At 35.6% G+C, this 19,766-nt stretch overlaps 2 protein-coding genes across 6 annotated transcripts in view; one reads left to right on the forward strand and one right to left on the reverse strand.

The window, feature by feature from the left end:
- FYB2 (FYN binding protein 2) overlaps positions 1 to 7,654 on the forward strand; it is a 128,437-nt gene extending 120,783 nt beyond the window's left edge. For both annotated transcript variants that reach the window (XM_025427772.3, XM_025427771.3), the window contains exon 20: positions 16 to 7,654. In XM_025427772.3, the coding sequence (XP_025283557.3) occupies positions 16 to 37 (22 nt within the window). In that variant the 3' untranslated portion in view covers positions 38 to 7,654. The remainder of the gene's footprint in view (positions 1 to 15) is intronic.
- Positions 7,655 to 7,842: 188 nt separating this feature from the next.
- The window catches only part of PRKAA2 (protein kinase AMP-activated catalytic subunit alpha 2), a 67,527-nt gene continuing 55,603 nt past the window's right edge, over positions 7,843 to 19,766 (reverse strand). For 2 of the 4 annotated variants that reach the window (XM_025427768.3, XM_025427769.3), the window contains 3 exons: positions 18,733 to 19,237; positions 17,235 to 17,361; positions 7,843 to 15,536 (listed from right to left, as the gene is read on the reverse strand). In XM_025427768.3, the coding sequence (XP_025283553.1) occupies positions 15,298 to 15,536; positions 17,235 to 17,361; positions 18,733 to 19,237 (871 nt within the window). In that variant the 3' untranslated portion in view covers positions 7,843 to 15,297. Of the gene's footprint in view, positions 15,537 to 17,146; positions 17,362 to 18,732; positions 19,238 to 19,766 lie in introns of those variants that run through there. The other 2 variants (XR_003128083.3, XM_049110404.1) reach the window with 2 other exon arrangements.

Consider the following 19,766-nt stretch of genomic DNA (forward strand, 5'->3'; position numbering starts at 1 on the left):
TTCTGTTTTTTTCAGGCATCAAGGCTGGTCACCTTAGGAAGATCAAGCTCCATGGCAGGGGCTGCACTAGAAAAGACTAGCCTGAGACCTCAGCCCTTCCTCACCTCAGTTTCAGGTCACATGTCAAATGGGATGGTGGGATCTATGAATACTGAGAAGAGAAAAACTCCTCCACATTTAGACGTTGGTTTTACTCAATGGTTATCTTTCAATGTCCATGTCAGTATCTATTTCACTGCTGGCTCAAGAGAGTGTGAAACCGTGTGTGTTAGCATTTGAGCATTTATTTAATAAGCCATAGCCAAAGTTAGAAATCATGCCTTCTGGTACCTAGGCAGCTGTGCAGATGGTTAGTCTGCTTCTAATATTAGTACACGAGTGTTTATAATTTCTAGAAGATGTTGTGCATTTAAATTGGGTATAATTTACTTCTGAAAAGTAAGTACTGTAACCAAGGTCTTTTAAATACTCAGATTCAAGGTATAACCTTAAAATATAATTATGGCTCAGTCTTTAAAACATCAAGGTATAAGTGTCCTCCTTTTAATCAAAAAACTCAAATCAGACAAATGCTGTTCAATATTGGCTTCTTGTGGGAATAGGATGCTGAAAAGTAATTTATTCTTGAAGGAAGAGCCTAAATCTATTTAACACAATTTAAATAATATATATACTGTTTAAAACATCCTATTGCCCAAAGAAAAATAATTCTATGCCTGAACACCTATTAAATACAATTAAAGAAAAATAAAATGAAGCTGTAAATAACATTGTTTTTTACATGATGTGCACTGCCTGTCCATGAAAAAAAAATCTATATAGGTATACAGCTGTTTTAAAAATTGTTAGCTTCTTCAACACCTAAAAACTGAACAATTTCACTCCATTGTTTTTATCTCCAGCGGACTCCATCTTACAATCTCAAGATCACAACCTGAGCTGAAACCAAGAGTTGGATGCTTAACTGACTGTGACACAGGGGGCCCCTTTGTTCTTTAGCCTTCAAAGGTGTGACAGAATTTGTCCTACGGCCCCATTCTTTATGAGGCTTTTTAAAAAATTTTATCTAAATTCAATTAACACATAATGAAGTATTAGTTTCAGAGGTAGAGTTCAGTGATTTAGCAGTTGCATATAATACCCAGTTCTCATTACATCACGTGTCCTCCTTAATGCTCATCACTCAGTTTGTTTCCTAGAGGCAAGAGACTCTTCAGGTTTGCTGTGAGACTATGTTTTAAGCTTCTAGGTTCTTTTTTCATGTTCCAAGTGGCACTCATCCAATAAAGGCCAAGCATCAGAAGTATTCATAGAGGAAGGGGGAATATGGCAGCAGAATAAGAGGATTCTAGGCTCACTTCATCCCACAAATATGACCATGTAACTATCAAATCACACTAAATGCTCCAGAAATTGATCTGAACACTGGCAGAACAAATTCCACAACTAAAGGTAGAGAAGTGGTCACATATCAAAGGCAGGAAGTGCGGAAACACAGCTTGTCATGGCCACTGTGGTGGGAAGGGAGCCATGATTGTCGAGAAGGGCAAGAGACAGACTAACACATGGGAGCATGCAGGGAAAATGAATGCCCATAGCAATTGGCTTAGAATGTGAGAGGGGCCAAATTCAGTGGAGCTTAAAGCCTGGAGTTTTAAAGGTCACTGTGCTTGGCTCTGTGAGAGTGCAGAGGACATACAGGGGTAGAAACAGCCATCTGAAGAGCCACTGGAGCACAAGATAGGAGGGTTAGTTGCTTAGCTCCAAGTCCCAGAGAGATAGCGTTCAGGGAGAGACCCCTTGAGGAATAAAGGAACTGAGAGGTGCCATTTCCTGCCCCCATCCCTTAGCATAAGCACAGATCCACCTGCAGGAACCAGCACAGCTTAATACTCACTACCTAACTTGCTTACACCAAGTCCCACTTCCCCAAGCTCCGGAAGAACTACTTTTCCTACTCTGCTTACCTCAGTCTCAAGGCAGCAGGCCTCAAACCCTAGAAGACCAGCACAAGCATCTGTCAACACTGCTTCTTACAACCTGGGAGTTTGTGAGGCCTTGGTTTCAGTGGCAACTGTGACTGTCCTCATTTCGCAAGCAGACCAGAACACACCTCGTTAAAAGCACACCATATTCAAGCCAGAGCCACTGCCCACAGCAGGCAAAGAGAGCTTCTGTAGACAACTTGCCTGAAGGATAAACCAGCACACATTGGAGATACTCCCAGAAGTGCCAGGCCCTGGGAACAGGGGATACTACATTACAGAGCACTATAGGACTTCTTCATAAAGCCATTACCCTCAAGAACAGGAGATGTAGCTGACTTTACTAACACAGAAACAGGCATAGAGACTGAGACAAAATGAGAAGACAGGAGAATTTGTCCCAAATCAAAGAACAGGACAAGCCATGGCTAGGAATCTAAGCAAAAGAGATACAAGTAACATGCCTGATGGAGAATTTAAAGCAATGACCTGGGGTGCCTGGGTGGCTCAGTTAAGCATCTGCCTTTGGCTCAGGTAATGAGCCCAGGGTCCTGGAATTGAGCCCTGCATCAGGCTCCTTGCTCAACGGGAAACCTGTTTCTCCCTCTGCTTGTGCTCTCTCACGGTCTCAAATAAATAAAATATATTTTTTTTAAATGATCGTAAGGATACTCACAGGACTTGAGAAAAGAGTGGAGGACATCAGTGAGATACTTAATATAAAAGGTTCAATAACTGAAATGAGAAATATGCTTGATGGAATGAACAGGCTGAAAGAAACAGAAGAATGAATTAATAACCTAGAAGACAGAGTAGGGGAAAGTAATCGAGCTGACTAAAAAATTATGCAAAACAAGAGCAAACTAAGGGAACTTAGTGACTCCATCAAACATAATAACATTCATAATATAGGAGTTGCAGAAGAAGAGAGAGAAAAGGGGGTAGAGAATTTATTTGAAGAATAGCTGAAAACTTCTCTAATCTGGGGAAGGAAATAGCCACATCTAGGAGGCACGAGAACCCTCAACAAAAGCAGATCTACACCAAGACATACTGTAATTAAAATTCTTAAAAGCAGCAAGACAAAAGACAGTTACATACAATGGAAACCCCATGCTAGCAGTGGATTTTTCAGCAGAAACTTTACCAGCTAGACGAGAAGGGCATGATATATTCAAAGAGCTGAATGAGAAAAATCTGCAGCCAAGAATACTCTATCCAGCAAGGCTATCATTCAGAATAGGAGAGTTTCTCAGATGAACAAAAACTAAAGGAGTTCATGACCATGAAACCAGCCATGCAAGAAATACTACCAAGTACTCTTTGAGCAGAAAGACCAAAATGGAAATATGAAGGTAGAAAACACAAAAGCAGTAAAAATGAATATTTCCATAAAAAATCAGTCAAGAAATTCACAAAAAGGATGTAAAATAGGACACCACATACCTAAATCATGAGAAGGACAGGAGTAAAGAATGGGTTCAAACTTAAATGACCATCAATTTAATGTAGACTGCTATATGCAGATGTTACATACCAACCTAATGGTAACCACAAATCAAAAATCACTAATAAATATGCAAAGAATAAAGAGAAAGAAACCCAAATATAACAGAAAATCTTCAGAAACAACTGCAAAACAAGTAATAAAATGGCAATAAATACATATCAGTCAGTAATTACTCTGAATGTAAGTGGATTAAATATTCAAAAATTCAAAAGACATGGGTCTTATTTTTTATCCATCCTGTCACCCTACTTATATGTTGCCTACAACAGACCCATTTTAGACCTAAAGACACCTGCACATTGAAAGTGAAGGATGAGGAAACATCATGCAATCAGATGTCAAAAGAAAGCCAGGGTAGCAATGCTTATATCAAAGACTGTAACAAGAGACAAAGGACACTATATAAATGTAAAGGGAACAATCCAACAAAAAGATAGAATTGTAAATATTCATACACCCAACACAGAATCACTCAAATGCATAAAATAGTGAATAACAAACATAAACTAATCAATAATATAGTAATAGTAGGGGACTTCAACACCCCACTTACATCAATGGACAAATCAACAGAAAATCAAGGAAATAATGGCTTTAAATGACACACTGGATCAGATGGATCTAACAGATACGTTCAGAACATTCCATCCTAAAACAACAGAATATACCTTCTTTTCAAGTGCACATGGAACATTTTCCAGAATAGATCACATATTAGGCCACAAAACAAACCTCAACAAATTAAAAAAATCAGAGTCAGACTATGCATCTTTTCTGAGTACAGCGGTATGAAACTAGTAGTCAAACCACAAGAAAAAATTTGGGAAGACCACAAATAAAGGTTAAATAACATGCTACTAAACAATGAATGGGTCAACCAGGAAATAAAAGGAAAAAAAGTGTATGAAAACTCTTGGATGCTGCAAAAGTGGTTCTAAGAGGGAAGTCTATAGTAATATAAGCTTACCTCAAAAAGCAAGACAAATCTCAAATAACCTAATCTTATACCTAAGGGAGCTAGAAAAAGAACAAAACATAAAATAAGCAAAAGGAAGGAAATAATAAAGATTAGAGCAGAAATAAATTATATAGGAACTAATAAAACAGATAAGTGAATCCAGGAGCTGGTTCTTTGATACCACATCAGGCCAGTATCTCTGATGAACAGAGGTGTAAAAATCAACAAAATACCAGGAGAATGAATCCAACAATATATTTTAAAAAATCATTCACCACAATCAAGTGGGATTTATTTATTCCTAGGTTGCAAGGTGGTTCAATATTCACAAATTAATCAACATGTAATCAAATCAACAAGAAAAAAGAACCACAGGATCATTTTAAGAGATGGAGAAAAAGCATTTTACAAAGTATAACATCCATTCATGATAAAAACCCTCAACAAAGTAGGTTTACAAGAAACATACCTTAACATAATAAAGGCCATATATGAAAAACCCACAGGCAATCTCATCCTTAATGGAGAAAAACTAAGTGCTTTTCTGCTAAGGTCAAAAACAAGGATGTCTGCTTTCATCACTTTTATTCAACACAAATGAAATGCCTAGAAGATTAAGAAATATTTTATAGATAAAGGGACACCGAAATTCAGTGTTTATATGCAAGTATGTTTGCTGGTCAAGGAGCACACACAGATGGAAAATCCATGCTATGTCTGGTGAGAGATGGCCAGAGCTGCAATGGGGTAAACTGCAACTTAAAGATTTCACTTGGACATTTTCTGCTAGAGTGAGGAGACATTCAGAGGTCTTAAGCAGGAAACTAGTGCCAGATATTTAGAGAGGAAGGAAGAAAAACTATCATAGCAACATGGCTGATACACTGAAAAAACTTTATTTCTCTAATATTCTAGGCAAAAGGCCTTAAGACAGCAGCAAGAGAACTATCTAGTATAAGAACCCCATTAGAGATAGTACAGAGGTAAAGAGACAAAATGTCTTGGTGACTGATTAGAAGTACAGGTGGAACAGAAAATTAAGGAATTACTCAGATTTCTTTTTTGAGAGATGAGATTAAGGCTGGTACCAAATATTGGAAATCTATTTCTGTTGGACTCCCTGAATTAAATCTGCTACTCAGTGAGAGGCAAGTACAGCCCTCTCCCATACTCCAGGAAAAGACCTGTTACAGTGGGCACTGTAGAAGATAAGGCTAAGTATGGCCTGTAGGCAAGGAGGTAAGTGAGAGACAGGCTAAAGAGAGACCTTTCCTGCCAACAATCCTGTCCAGTAGAGTCAGAAACTATATATCACTCTTGCCAGCTTATCAGATGGTCTCTTGCTGTAATTCAGTAGCTCAGCTCTGAGCCTCTATTTACTCAATAGAACAGGGCTAGTAACACTCAGTTTGTCTACTTCAGTGTTGTAATCAGGCTAAAATATAAATAAAAATGTCCTAAAATCCTTAGTACATAATATGGTATAAATATTAATACTTGGCCTTTTCTGTAGTTGAAGATGTTAGAAACAAAAATATAGTTTTGACATTCAACTCTTAAAAGAATGGCTGGGATATATAGGTAAACTGAAGGTTTTAAAATATGAATCATTTGGTCTAACAGAAATTACTATTTATTGATATGGAACAGGGTTGTAGGAAGAATTGCTTCTATCCTATCCATAATCAATGGTTATAACTATGTGGTTATAGTTCTGTTTCACTAATGTCAGCCACATTTCTTCCATTCTTTAAATTCTAGCATTCAAAACTAAATTTCTCATTATTGATGTACCAAATTTTTTAATGTAAACACTGTAAACACTATAATATTGCTGCTGTCCAAGCAGTGATGTCCAAGCAGATGCCATCTGCCTCCTACAAACCCTAACCTAGCATAAAACTTAAATGGAAAGATGGACTTTTTTGTTTTAATTTTGTATAAAAAGATAAAGACAACAGCATTCAAAGGAACTTGATCCTAACAGAGGCTAATACAGGCACACTCCAATTTACTTACAGGCCAGGCCTCTAGCAACCTATAAACATGTACCAACAAAACCTTCCCTTTCTCCTTTTGAGTACTTCTGTGAAACACCTGGTTCTTCCAAGATGACATAGCATTCTCTTGACCAGAACCTCCCCCACACATCTTCAGAACTTTTAAAACATAGATTCTAAGGGAAACTATAGGAAGAGAAAACAATGAATATATAATGACAAATTCCTAAAAAGTATTTATTTTAGGGTAGGGATGATATTTCCTTCAGCTTCTTCATACTTCTGTTTTCTTTTCAAATTTCCTATGATAAGCATCCTCATCCATGCAATTTAGGAAATAAAGGAAAACCATTTTAACTAATAAAAACAAATCTCTTTGAATAACGCAAATTGAAATCTTGTCTAGCCTAGGCAGCCTTTAGTGTAAAGTTCTATTAGGTCAGAGGTCCTTTACACCTTCCTATTTTATGGTTGTAGTAAACAGAATTTTTTCCCCTGTGATCTTTATGCCTTGGTGTTATTCCTATAAACATGTGACTTGGCAAAAGGGACTTTATAGATAAAATTAAAGTTGCTAGCCATTTAACCTTAAGCCAGAGAGATTAGGGGTGCCTGGATGGCTCAGTAGGTTAAGCGTCTGCCTTCAGCTCAGGTCATGATCTCAGGGTCTTGGGATCAAGTCCCATATCAGGCTCCATCTCAGCAGGGAGTCTGCTTCTTCCTCTCCCTCTGCCCCTCTCCTCCACTTGAGTTCTTTCTCTAATAAATAATATCTTTATAACAGATTATCCAGGTGAGCCCAATTTAATCACAGGGAACCTTAAAATCAGAAGAGGAAAACAGAAGAGTCAGCCAGCCAGTCATAGAAATATAGTGACATAAGAGGCAGGAGAAATTCAAAGCATGAGCCCCCTGTTGCTGGCCTTGAAGATAAACGAAAACATGGGCCTGTAAACAATGGTGGCCCTTAGAAGCTCCAAATGATCCCTAGCCAACAACCACAAAGGAAATGGGACTTCAATCCCAGAGTAACATGGAACTAAATTCTGCCGACAACCTCAAAGAGCCTTGAAACAGTCTACTCCCCAGAACCCAACCCTACCAGTGCTTTGGTTTTCAGCCTTGTGCGATCTGAAGAAGCAACAGTGAACTTCTGACTTACAGAACTGTATGTGAGATAATAAATTTGTGTTGTTACTAAGTTTGTAGTAATCTGTTATGGCATCAATAGAATATACAATGGCTAAAGTTAGAAACTACAATGTATGACAAAAGTAGTATGAATTCTTCAAAGAACCGGAGGCCGTCTTATTCTACAACAACTTTCTCTGTAACTATTAATTTATGTGTAGAATATTAGTTTAATGACTGAGCAGAAACAAAAATAGCTTTCACATTAACTAGAGACTTTAATTTGATTTTGTGAAAAAAGCTTATAAGCAATCAGGCTGCTTTTCTCTTTTGTGTTTGTTACTTATGAATATGCACAGTGCAAATATTAATCAGAGAGAACCTGTAACTATGAACTGCTGTGTAGTTCAAAATGACATCTTTACCACATGGTTACTGGAAGAGCCATCCCACTGATCATTTAATACCCACAAAAAATACACAACAAACAAAACTGAAATTTGAATCTATGGCATTAAAACACAAAAGCACTCAATGTCGGGGCTTTTTTCCTTTTTCTAGAAATAAATTATAAAAAGTGATCTCAATTTCAAAAGTTTTAAAAAGATTTTAATAGATACATATCAAGTGCTTCAACAGGTGAATATATTAGCCTACGGGATATTCTTTTTCAAAAACAGGCTAAGAAAGAATGAACGCAGGATATTGAAAATTTTTTGACTAATTAATATCCAATCTTACATTTTCTTAGGATTGTCATGGTCATAACTGATGGCTATCAACTTTCAGTTTTTTTTGTTGCACTCAAAATCCACTTTATATTTAAGCATACTTGACAAAGAACACAAGCATTCTTCTTAAAACAATATTTAGATTACTCTGCTGAGAGTTCACAGTTCTCTAACAATTTTATATTAAACACACAAAACATTGTACAACCAGAGATATTTGTGAACAGTCTTGAGAGAAAGCTGTATTTTGGTACATTAAGGCAGCTTCAGCCAACATTTTAAGAGGTTCTGAATATTCGTTGCCACAAAAGACAAATTCAAAATTTGAGTATTTGATATTTTCAAGAAATTTTAAGTCACTTAAAATAAGAATACCATAATTTGTGAAACTGTAGTCTTAAATCTTTTTACCACTATATTCTTACTACATGAGACTTACCTAAAATCAATACTCATCCTATCAGTATCAAAGATACCCACTTTAAAAAAAAAATAGGAAGGGATTTACCTTAAATATGATGATAAACCCTGTATTTAAGCAAGGGCCTTCAAACAGTTACTCACACACATCTGTGAGGTAGGTTATTGTCCACATTTTGTAGATGAGAAAATTCAACCAAACTGAGAATCACATTCCAAATTAGATTTCTGTTCGTTCTACATTATTTCTCGCCTTTACAAACATTTTAAAGGGTTGAAATGTAAAGATTGTTAATCATTGCATTCATTTTAAAAACATGAGAAGCAGCCAGAGTTTCATCAAAGTGACTTAAAAAGTAAAGCAACATAAAAGGAATAGAAAAATACATCCAGTGAACAGCTTCTGACAGTGATAGGGTGAGGCCTGGCCAAAGGAGCCTGAAAAGCCAACAGGCAAAAGCAAACAATGTAACCATTTGTGGAGGGCAGATCTAAGGAAAAATGAGAGCAATTAGGAAAAAAGAGTTCAGACAAATATTTGACTAATTATTACTATTCCTATAATTTGAAAAGGCACAAATTTAAGGTGTTTTGTTCAGAGCAATGGATCTATTTCATTTTCCATTCAGGAAAATGTCATCCGTCTTACAAGAATGGCCTTTCTTTGTAACAAAACTAACTTAAAAGAGATTCTTAGCTGTGAGAAATAAATGCTTATGTTAGCAGCAAAAAAATTAACTATGCAGTTCTCCTTGGCTAGAACATTTCTATTTCTCCTTGAAATTTTAAATCAACACAAAATAGGTAACTTGAAAAATCACACGCATGAACCTTGTCAAAATTTTATGTATGTTCAGAAAAGTTGTCAGGCTAGGATAGTCTACAAATACACTTAAGGTTTTTTTCCTGGAAAGAACACACTACTCTAGGGTTTCCATAATTGCACTTTAAATATAACTGAAATTCACCTACCTTGCTTGTCCAAACAATCATGAGCTACTTCCATAAAATCTAAACTGCTTTTGGATATAAACAAGTAGTTACCAAAAGTCAAAGTCACATGACAGTCTCAGCTGCAAACTGGCACTGCTCTGCAAGTGTGGCAGTAAACACAAACACTGGCTCACTACAGTAATACAGGCCCACAGTCTGGTTACTTCTAGACCCAAACTGATTCTTATCAGGTTATGGCTGAAAAAGTTTAATTAAAACTCAATCCAGTCTAGACTGTGAGTCCTGTTCTTTATGCTATTATTGTTCAGTGGCATCAAATGCATCAAGATTTTGTATGTGGAAAGATTAGTAAGGATGCCAGCATTTACTTAAGTAACATATCATTTTTGAAGCTCATCAAATGACATTTCAAAGTTCTGTAAGATTTGGGAGAATATCAAGCCAATACTAATTAAGTAGTTTGTGAACAGAAATATACTCTGTGGAAAGTGTTTACCATCTAAATACCCATACAAAATGAAAAATTATCAATCTGTATATGAAATTTAGATAAGCCGAATTTATTGGATAATAATCAAAAACTATGATAATTTAAGATTGGGGCTGGGGCTAGTTTTACTTTTTATAAAAGACTGCTACAAGATTCATATAAATAAAACGAAAGGAAGAATCATGCTTTCTTCAGTATTGTGTAAGCACCCTCAATAACTCAGAAGTACTTAGAAATAACAATATGCTCATCATAAATACTTCAGATAATTATATTTAGTCAATACAATCAACCGGTTCAAATAATTAAACTAAGAAATATTCAGTTAAGACTACTTTATATCACTCTAAGACTTGAAGGCAATACATATATGTGTTTATTACTCAACTACTCCGATGTTTCAGTGATTCAGACTGTTCTCTCCTGGAGGAAGGTGGCATATTAAGAGCAGTGATCATCGCTGAATACTTTCATGGCATTAAAGCTTTATGAAGAACTTTGTGGTCCTGCTCCCTCATTTGGAGAATGGTTATACCTCACAAGATTACTGTAATGTATTAAATAAGTTAATAGATATGGTCTCTGGATCTAAAAATCACTATAAAATTATATGGAACACTTCCAATACTTCAAAATAGTAGTTTTTTACTTATGGTGCACATGATGTTTCAACATGTTTGGTTTTCTGGGTGATTTTTCCCATTTGTGCTCCAAAGAACAGCTGTATTTATATTTTTTTCAAGTATATACCTTTAAAATGCCTCACCAAACAAATACAGAACATTCACACTAATATAAAAATCTCTAAATATTTAAAAAGTGAACACTAACACAAATCACATGAAAAGGGCAAAGACACAACTTTAAAGTTCAAAGGTACCTTGGAGGCCTTTTAGTCTATTCCTCCCACTTTAAGGGTTACAAACTGAGGCCCAACATAGGTGTGAATTACCAGCAGATTGCACATATCCCTCAACCAGATATTTCTAATAGACCTTCTGAAAACTATTATTAAAATAAATTAATTCCCTATTTAAAAAGTCACAGAGTGATAGAATGACCAAGTAAAGAAATGCCAGATTGAAAAGGTGGAGTTCTTTAAAAACATAAACAGACAAAACTGTGAACATGTTTAGCATTTAGATATTGAGACTTCACAGTCATTAATAGAATTTAAATTATTAACCAGTGAATAAACATAGATACAGTAGTGTCTGTGGTAACCACATTCTAAGCTTTTACATTTTATAAGTGGAAGGTACAGTGCTTATATTAATTCAGTATACTGCACATTAATAGAAGCTACAGATAAATTCAAATAGTCAAGAAAACTAACAGTTGTATATGGTTGTTTTCTCAGTTATGTCTCTTCTAATATAAAAAACCAATTTATTTTCCCTGAGTACAAACTGGCTAGAGAATAAAGAAAAAGCAAGCCCACAATTATGTAACTGTCATGGGAACCCTATTTGCAGAAAATGGAGAATTGTTTTTAAAACATATAGCCAATTCCCTGACTGAGAAATACTGGTACTTCTGATTAATTTAGGCTCCTAGATTCTTGTTATAGATGGCTAATATCAAGGAAAGCAAACACTTGAGATTACAAAAGTGTGTCAAAAGTTTGTTAATCAAATCAAAAGCCCAACTTGAAATAGTTTGCCTATGTCCCTATTCAATTTGTTATCTGTTCCTACATTAAAAGATTACAAGAATTAGAGCTAAATATGCTGTCCAATATAAAAGTATTTAGAAAATGTTCACTGACTACACATTTTTAGAGTAAGAATCAATGTCATGGACTCACTGCTCACAGAAGCCATAGAGCCATAAGCATTAGTCACTAGTTTCTTAGCCCTTTTTTCCAAGTAATCGGTTTTAAGGTTTTTCAGTTATCCATTCCACACAACAAAAAATAAATTTTGCTCCCAAACAAATCACAACCTGATTAAGAAAATCAAGGTACTATGAAATACATCGCAGACATACAAATTTCTGTTTAGTCCAGCATTTACTCAAAATGGATATGTCCACGGGTTAAAATGAAATTTTTCTGATTCTGAACCATATTGTCTCCAACAGAAAAGAAGAAAAGAAATCTTAATTCTATTCCTTCCTCTGTAGTTATAATTACATAATTACATGTATGTATTAATAAACATAATTAACCAATTCTAGAAACCTGGGACAATAATTTTCCAAAAATAGTATTTTTCAAATTTGTGCTTTCCCATGGGCAATTAAATTTAAAATACAGTTAAATTAATTTGGACAAAGCAGGGTTAAGGTCAAATTTTTTTTTTTTTCACTGAAGGGCTTTTCAAAGTCTTTAATGCTCATATCTATTGTCATCTTCAAGCAGGAGTGTGGCATCTAACATTTTCCAAACTCGCTCAATGGACTCGTTTTTTAGCAGAGCACCTCAGGGATACAGTGTGAGAACTGCTTTTTAGAACCATATGGAGTCCATTTCCATGATGTAGCTAAGTCTTTTCTAACCTAATAATAGAAGCTCTCCTCCCAAATCTTAACTTGAAGAAATTCTTCCCATCCCAGATCTAACCACCACATACCACATCCACAATTAACCAGCTTACAAGACTGAAATGTGGGAATTTAGCAACTGATTCTATCTTCCTGCCCATTAGCAACAAAAGCCTCCTGTGACAATGTTCTAGCCCCTATTATACTGGGCTGAGCCTCCTGAAATCTTTTCTATATAAAGCAATGTACTAAACCTTCTAGATTCAGAGTTTCTGTGCTTTAAAAATGGAAGCATACAAGAACTGAAACTGCAATGCTGGTTTTCCTAATATTCAACAGGTTGTCATCAAAATGTAGATATTCACGAATAATGGCAAGAATGAGAAAATAGTATATAATATTTCTAATTCTCAAATAACATGATAACCACCCATATAAAGTAATTTTGATATGAATAAGTTTTTAATATCTGATTAGACTAACAAAGCTAAAATGCTACTGTCTTCCTTGCTGCTGTTTCTCCACCTTCAAAATTGTTAGGAATTTTATCATTGGGGATAAGGAATCATTAGATTAATTCCTTATTTCTAAGGTCATCCCATTCATAGTCAAGCACATATTATGAGGTGGCCCTGTTTTTCCCAAAAGAGGTATTTACACATTTGGAGAGGCCAATATTATGCCTTATCTATAATACACATCAGACTAATACAGCTGGACTGCTTATCCCTGTAAAAAACAATCATAAAAAGTACCCTTTGGTGCCACTAGATGGCAATCTTTCCAAGTTTTAAACTTAAAACGGTTTAATGCAAACCCACCCTCTTTCCCAAATTGGGAAGCAACAATTCCTTTTGATATTAAGAACTCAAACTTAAGATTAACTTAACACCATTTTTTTTAAATTCTATAAACTAATATGATGTGACATACCGCAAACTCCTGACTCAAAACTACTTAAAGACAGGCATGCTTATCTTCCATAAACTCTTATAAGAGAAACTTGGCCAGATTTTCATTTGCTTCTTGGTAGAAAACATTATTTTTGGCAAAGAGAAACCTGTTTTCAAGAGCTTAATCTTTTCTAGGGTGGGTCAGGTGAATGAGAGTGTTAATTACATCACGTTAAACAAATGAATAAATACAAATTAGATAAATTACACATAATTTAAAAATTAAATACTTTCACTAAAACAGTATAAGCAACGAGCTATTATCTACTCTGCTGTATATAGGTTTCTTTTTAATCTTAAAAAAAAAAAAAACCTGCACAAAGCAAAACAGTTTGGTTTTCCTTTAAAAGCCCTGGTGTGTGAATACATATATGTATATATATAAACAACACATATATTTATTCAAGAGAATTTTTTTTTTTTTTTTTTTTTTTAATGTTTAAGGCTTCCCTACCCTAACAGCCTCAACAGTGAAGGTCAGTGCCTATCAAGCTTAGGAAGTACACAAAAGCCCTTCGGGCCAGAAAGCTGTTTTCAAACTGAATGGCTAGCAACCAAGATAGAGAATAGAGAAAGGGAAGCAGAAAAGATTTAAAAGCTAAGTCTATCAGCCATGAAGGATCAAAAAACAAAGACAATGGTGGTGGGGAGGTGAGGGAGGGGGATGGTTGCAATAACAAACTTGAACTTCAGATGAAGAATTAGTATTGTGATATGCAGTGGGATACCCATGCACACTCCCCACCACCACATGTATTACATCAAAAATAAGAGTTCTCTTTTAAGGGACTGTTGATAATTTTGCTTTGTTTCATTTAACTTATCTATTTCACCATGCTTGATAAAATACAAAAATAAATAGAGCCAAAAAGAATTTGAGAAAGATAGTTTTGAAAGCATGTTTTAAAATATTTTTTTAAAAAAATGTTGTTTATGAAAAACACAAAAGTTGTTGCAATTCCAGATGTTCCAGTACTAAGAACATTGAAGACTCTTAAGATAAATATGTTATTCAAGGAAATCTCAAAATAAAACCTCTAGCTGGTTATAAGTTATTTTTAAGGAACCTGTAAACCAGTTATCTGTTTCAGGACCACAGCCCTTCTGTTAAACACTAGGCAATATTTGCTAAAGCTAAAATTACAAGAACAACTCGGCTTCTGAAATTTGGGGGGCCAGCCTTTAATGTTTCAACATTTAAATACTATCTTACTAATGGCTGTATTATTTTTCTTCTTGTGCAAGAGAACTGGGTGCATAAACACAGCTTAAAGCCTGCCAAACTTTAGGAAGTAAACTGGATTTACCTACATTAAATAGTAAAGCCAAGAGGTGAGGCCAAACCACTCTTTGAGATGATTCACCACTGAAGGTGTATTAATCATCTGTAGTGAACTCACAATTTTAAATTAACAATAATTTTCATCAATGTTCACCTATTAAAGGTAGAGCCTCTATGAATTTATCATAGGCAAAATAGAATTACAGATGTCTTCAGGTAAATAAAATGTTAGAGACTTTTTTGTTTTCAGTAATTTCAATGGCATTGAGTGTCCCCTGGAAATATTCATAACTCTCAATCAGTATTCCAGAGTATGTGATATCATAAGTAAAACAATAATTTTTAGAATCTATCTGATTTTCACAGTGTAATAACAGAAAGACAAACACTAGAGAATCATCAACGGGCTAAAGTAGTGATCAGACTGGCACACATTTCAAAAAAATCCATGGTGTGACTGCCTAGGCGGGGTGGAACAGAAGACAATGTACTTCCAGTCAAAGAGCCGGTAAGAGAGCCAGAAAGTGAATGGCCCTCCGCAGTCACAGAGTCAAAACTTGACCTTGGTCTATGTAAGCCAGCAGCAGAACAGGAACGCTGAGGTGTTGAAGAACCAGACCTCTGCTCCACCACCTCATCTGAAATGAATAAAAGAAGAGCAATTTATATGAAAGGTATATATGCCTGAGCCCTTCTTATGAAGATGGTACATTCAGAAAACTGAGTAAACATATATGAACAAGGGAAACTTAATGGATGTCATGTTTCAGAGTTTTAAGAGCAGGGGTGGCAATACCCCTTTCCTCCCACAATCGTAACACACATCAACTAATCAATCACAACACTAATACACAGAAAATGTCACCCCTAAATCCTTCTCAACATAGTATTTGGCATCAACCTTGAAATCAAACAGATATCCCATGTGAAAAAAGCACATCCTTGAAGGATTAACAAAAAATATTAAAATAAAAGTTACATTGGTAACTTTTACAATCATTATACAGTGATTCCGAACCTTCAGTGCACACTGACTGGGGACGGGGTGAGGAAAATCCTGTTAAAGATTTCCGGGGGATCCTTGGGTGGCTCAGTGGTTTAGTGCCTGCCTTCGGCCCAGAGCGTGATCCTGGAGTCCCGGGATTGAGTCCCACGTTGGGCTCCCTGCATGGAGCCTGATTCTCCCTCTGCCTATGTCTCTGCCTTTTCTCTCTCTCTGTGTCTCTCATGAATAAATAAATTAAAAAAAAAATAAAGATTTCCAGTTTCCCAGAAGTCACCTCAAGAGATTCTGATTTGGGAGATCTGGGGGTAGTTACCAACAATCTGCATTTTAATAAGAACTCTAGGTAATTCTGATGATGGTGGTCAGAGACCATATAAATACTATAAATACTATAGTCAGTGGTAGCTGAGGAATAAAATTTAACTCTTCTGTTGAAAACAACTTCCTTAACTCTGAACTCAGTTCTCCTCTTGTTCTATCTTGCACCTAACCCCTGGTTTACTGTTTGTATCCCACTTGCACCTCTAAACTGAACAAGCAAATAAATAAAATCTTTAAAAAAGGGGGGGGGGGTGGGCAGCCCGGGTGGCTCAGCGGTTTAGCGCTGCCTTCAGCCCAGGGTGTGATCCTGGAGACCTGGGATCGAGTCCCACTTCGGGCTCCCTGCATGGAGCTTGCTTCTCCCTCTGCCTGTGTCTCTGCCTCTCTGTCTCTCTGCCTCTCTCTCTCTCTCTCTCTCTCTCTCTGTGTGTCTCTCATGAATAAATATAAAATCTTAAAAAAAAAAATAAACTGAATAAGCACATCTGGTTCATGAAGGTTTGACTTCTGGTACCCACTAAGTACTTAAAACACAACCCACAATCACCTCCCTTGACTCCTTCAGTCTCCTGGATGGCTGGAGCATCAAAATTAAACCTGAACCAAAGAGAGTCCCATCTGGCCAACTAGAATGAGGGAAGTTGATGAATGAGGAAGTTTAGATAGTGGAATCCTAATAATAATAAAATATGACTGGAGAAATGTGACAAAGAACCTGACAACATCAGTTAATTTTAGGCAAAAATTGCTTCCCTATTGTTCCTTACTTTTGCTCCACAGCCAACACTTCAAGTGACTTTATGCCAAGGAGGCACATCTTTTGGAGAGGTGCTGGGTTAGATATAGGTCTTCAATCTTTTTCATTTCACTTGCATTTTTAGCTAATTCTAGATTACTTAAAAACCAGTATAGAAGACCTACCCACCATGTCTTTGAGATGATTTTAACATCTTGTCAACTAGTGCCAAGTTTTATCTTCTCAGAGCTCATGTCTGCATAGCTTCCTTACCATCAATGCTTTTAAAGTCCAAAAGATAGCTTCTATTGTCAACCAGGTAAAGTTGTAAACTCATTTTCACATAATTGCCAGTCACTGGATTTTTTCTTCTTACACGAAGATGATATGCATTCACTACCTAAAATGGGAAATTTTTTTTAAGGAAAGTTGTTAAAAATAACGAACTACAAAATATCTCCCTTATTCTTATTGCAAAGAATATCAAAAGAAACAACTGACAGAGGTAGGGTAGAAAAGGAATTCCTGTATGATCTTTTTATATTACATGACAGTTTAGTATTTATATTTAATCTCCACTAATCAGACTGTGCAAAGCAACTGAAATTTAAAGGGCACTCGGAGATTATATGGAGTCTAGGCCTTCATTCTAGATATGCCTCTGTTCTAAAATGTCAACAATTCTGATCATCTTGAATAACTTTACCTATTAATATGGAGTAGAAGGAATAAAAAAGAACACATTAATAGTTTGCATTAGGCAATATAAACAGGTACTGTCACAAAATTTAAGTATTCAAATAATCCTGTGAAGAAGTATTATTTGCCTTTTAAAGAGATAAGAACTACAGCTCAGATAAAGATAATTCTGGATTTTTAAAACATCTATTAAATAAGTTCCAAATTTTTTTCAGTATTGGATTTTAATGACATTAATGTCTCTTAACTAAATCACTTAAGAAAAGGGGGATCTGTTTTTTAAGTGATTTTAAGAGACTATTATTTTGCTTATTCATGTACAAATAAAATGAAAATGATGGATTTTTCAAATATGTCAAATGAATATATACATTGTATATGTGAATGTTTTTCTTCCTTTAAAAATACATTTACAGTCCTCAAGAAAGGAACCAGAGTAGAAAGGATATCTGAAATGAAAAAAATGCTTTTCCTCCCACATATACTCAAATAGAATTGCAATGAATTTGAACACTAATTTAAAAAAAAGAAAATTGGATGCTAAGAGTAAGAAAAATATACCACTATTTTGGGACTAGCCAAATAAAAGAGATTTTCTCAACCTAGAGAAAAGTATTTATTGACTGAAAAAATATGTCCTGATGGCATATCATCTGTATTGCTACAGCTAGGGGGGAAAAGGGAGAAAAGTAAAAACATAACATCTTTGAAGACACATGACTTTTTATTGTTATGATGCAGACAGAAATAGGTGGACTATTTTCTCAGGTGATTGATTTCAGGTTATTTTCTGTTTCTTGACTAAGAATGCTAGTCTCCAATTCAAAAATATTGTAGGTCCCCAACATCAACGATTCTTCATGCTTATAGAACTTTGTTTAGTTTTGAATGAACTTGGTATATTAATGGAAAAAATGGGAGTTTTTATCATCTAGAAGCATCAAGACCAATTTATATCTAAATCAAAACAACTTTTTTATTGACATAAGTACTCGACTCGATAGATCAGTGCAGCTTACTATACAAAAAAACAAACCTTTACAAATGATCTTAATATTCTACAATTTCATACCTTCCATTCAAAATCCAGCTGCTTCATAGCTCGGTAGACTTCAGCCATAATGTCATAAGGTTTGCTTTGACTTCTGATTCCAAGATGCCACTTGGCTTTTTTCACAGCTAAAGATTTGGGCTTAGTTGTATTCAGTGCATCCAATGGACATCTCGCTTTAGGGCTGTCTGCTATAAGAGGTGGCATCCTTTCTGGATGAGGTTTCAGGCCTGGGGGAATATGCATGGTACTATCATCCATAAAAGAACCAGTTGGGGGACTAGAGGCGAGGTAGAACTCACTGGCTTGGTTCATTATTCTCCGATTGTCAATGATAAGATGATAAGCCACTGCAAGCTGGTCTTGAGGGTCACCACTATATAAACTGTTCATTACTTCTGATTCTGTACACTCAAATTTTTCACACACTTCTTTCACAGCCTCATCATCAATGACGTTAGCATCATAGGAGGGGTCTTCAGGAAATAAGTAACTGGGCAAATCTTGTTTAAACCATTCATGCTCTCTAGGAAAAATACCACAATACACTATTGTAAGAACATGCTTTGGCAAGTCCCAGATAATTTAGACATGGGGCAATAAAATATAACAGAATCAGAAAAAACTATTCTCTGTGTGACCCTGGGTAAGTTAATTAACCTCCACACTTGAATAACTATGATTATTCAGACTTGGATATTTGGCTCACATTTTCTCAAAAATAAGTAAAATGAGCCTGTCACTTCAAAGGAAACAACCGACAGTATTTGTTGCCAACAATAAAGTTTAAGCTTTCAAGCAAAATTTAGAATTTTATATAATTTGTATCTGCCTCCATGAGTTTGGCAGCTTCCTACTATGTAAAGACTTTTCTGATAACTTTATAATGATAGCAATGAACAGGATTTCTAATACTGTATAATGAACTTGTCACCATTCGGAAAATCTTTTTTAACTCAATAACCTGGCATCTCAATAACTTCAAATGACCAATGCATGATGTTACAAAATCATACACAGGTAAAATATCCACAAAACATAAAATAGACCAGTGG

This window comes from Canis lupus, chromosome 5, assembly GCF_003254725.2.
Source record: "Canis lupus dingo isolate Sandy chromosome 5, ASM325472v2, whole genome shotgun sequence".
Taxonomy (NCBI): Eukaryota; Metazoa; Chordata; class Mammalia; order Carnivora; family Canidae; genus Canis; species Canis lupus.